General features: G+C 54.8%; 1 protein-coding gene across 1 annotated transcript; it reads left to right on the forward strand.

Moving 5' to 3' along the window:
- Nucleotide 1: 1 nt before the first annotated feature.
- NXT1 (nuclear transport factor 2-like export factor 1) lies at nucleotides 2-550 on the forward strand. The gene has a single exon (XM_010836344.1). The coding sequence runs from the start codon at nucleotides 61-63 to the stop codon at nucleotides 364-366; it is 306 nt and encodes a 101-aa protein (XP_010834646.1). The 5' UTR covers nucleotides 2-60; the 3' UTR covers nucleotides 367-550.
- The last annotated feature ends 944 nt before the right edge of the window (nucleotides 551-1,494 follow it).

The following is a 1,494-nucleotide window of genomic DNA, read 5'->3' on the forward strand; positions in this document are numbered from 1 at the left end:
TTCGTGAACGTGTCCTACAGCCCCAGGGACAAGCGGCGGCGGCTGCTGTCCCGCCTGTACATGGGCACAGCCACCCTGGTGTGGAACGGCAACGCCGTCTCCGGGCAAGAGTCCCTGAGTGAGTTTTTTGAGATGCTGCCTTCCAGCGAGTTCCAGATCAACGTGGTAGACTGCCAGCCTGTCCATGACGAAGCCACCCCGAGCCAGACCACAGTCCTTGTGGTGATCTGTGGGACAGTGAAGTTTGAGGGCAACAAACAGCGGGACTTCAACCAGAACTTCATCCTGACGGCCCAGGCCTCACCCAGCAACACAGTGTGGAAGATCGCCAGCGACTGCTTCCGGTTCCAGGACTGGGCCTGCTAGTGGGGTGGCGGGACACCCCCAGCCTGAACCCTGGGCTCGCTCAACTCTGAGGGGCCCCTGTCTGGGCATATACTTGTTTGTCACAGCTGCCTTTTTGAAGTAGTAAAATTCTCTATTTTTCTATTTGCCCAGGAGAGACTCTGGTTCTGGAAATTCTGATGAATAAAATGTTGCTTCTTTTCTCCTTGCTGGATGTGTTTGGGCGATACTGGGGAGAGGGGCCCAGGAGAAGGAGGGTTAAAGCTGCAAGGCCAGCAGAAGGTACTGCAGAGACTGAGATCCAGGGCTGAGCACCTGCCCCAGGCACAGGTGTGTGCACAGGTGTACCAGAGCCGGACTCAGCCGCACACACAGAGGACACCCTTGGGACTCTTCGAAAACAGCAGGCACATATCCTGGTCGAACTCCTGAATCTCAGAGGGTGGGCCTGAGCGTTTTTGGCATTTTACAAAAGCCCCCTAGCTGTCTATTAAAACATTTTAGAGAACCCCCTGACTAGGTGGTTAGACCCGCACTGGGACTTTGCACCTGTGCTGGGAGTTACATGGATGAAAACAGGTAAGATACCTGGAGTTAGCTAATAACTGCTTGTAAACAGGAAGCTCTGTTGACTACTCCCTTACAAAGAGGAGACCTGCTTTTAAGAGGAGGGAGTACTGAGGTGGGGCAGGAGGGCATCAGAATTAGATGCTGGTTTTACTGACCCTGAGGACCAACTCACCCCATTTCGCCAAAGTAAAGAAAAAATGAGCTGTTGCCATCATCCTTTGAGTAATAGATGAGCTCTTGTGGACACACAGTTTCCCCAGGTAAATCTGTGATCAAAGGTCGGGCTGGGGGGTGTGGGTTAGGATTAGGAATGGGGGACTTGTGTAGGCTGCACAGATGGTAGGGACCTCTAGCCCTGGGCTATGGCGTCCACTGGGGATGGCTAGGCAAGGTGGGTATAAGGATCTCACTCCCCTCTGATAGAGGAAAAGGGGCCTGACCTTGGGGACTGGACTGGGAGCTGGCAGGACAGAGGGACAGGGCAGGAGGCTGGATGGTGGCTGTTGCACAGAAGGTGGGGGGCAGCGGGAGCCTGTACTTCAGGGCAAGCCCTGGTCAGTGTCCCAGGCTGGCATGCAG

This window comes from Bison bison, unplaced genomic scaffold (assembly GCF_000754665.1).
Source record: "Bison bison bison isolate TAMUID 2011002044 unplaced genomic scaffold, Bison_UMD1.0 scf7180017864063, whole genome shotgun sequence".
NCBI classification, from domain to species: Eukaryota; Metazoa; Chordata; class Mammalia; order Artiodactyla; family Bovidae; genus Bison; species Bison bison.

Coding starts and splice junctions, on each gene's coding strand:
- NXT1 (XM_010836344.1), top strand. CDS start 61: ATGGGCACAGCCACCCTGGTGTGGAACGGCAACGCCGTCTCCGGGCAA.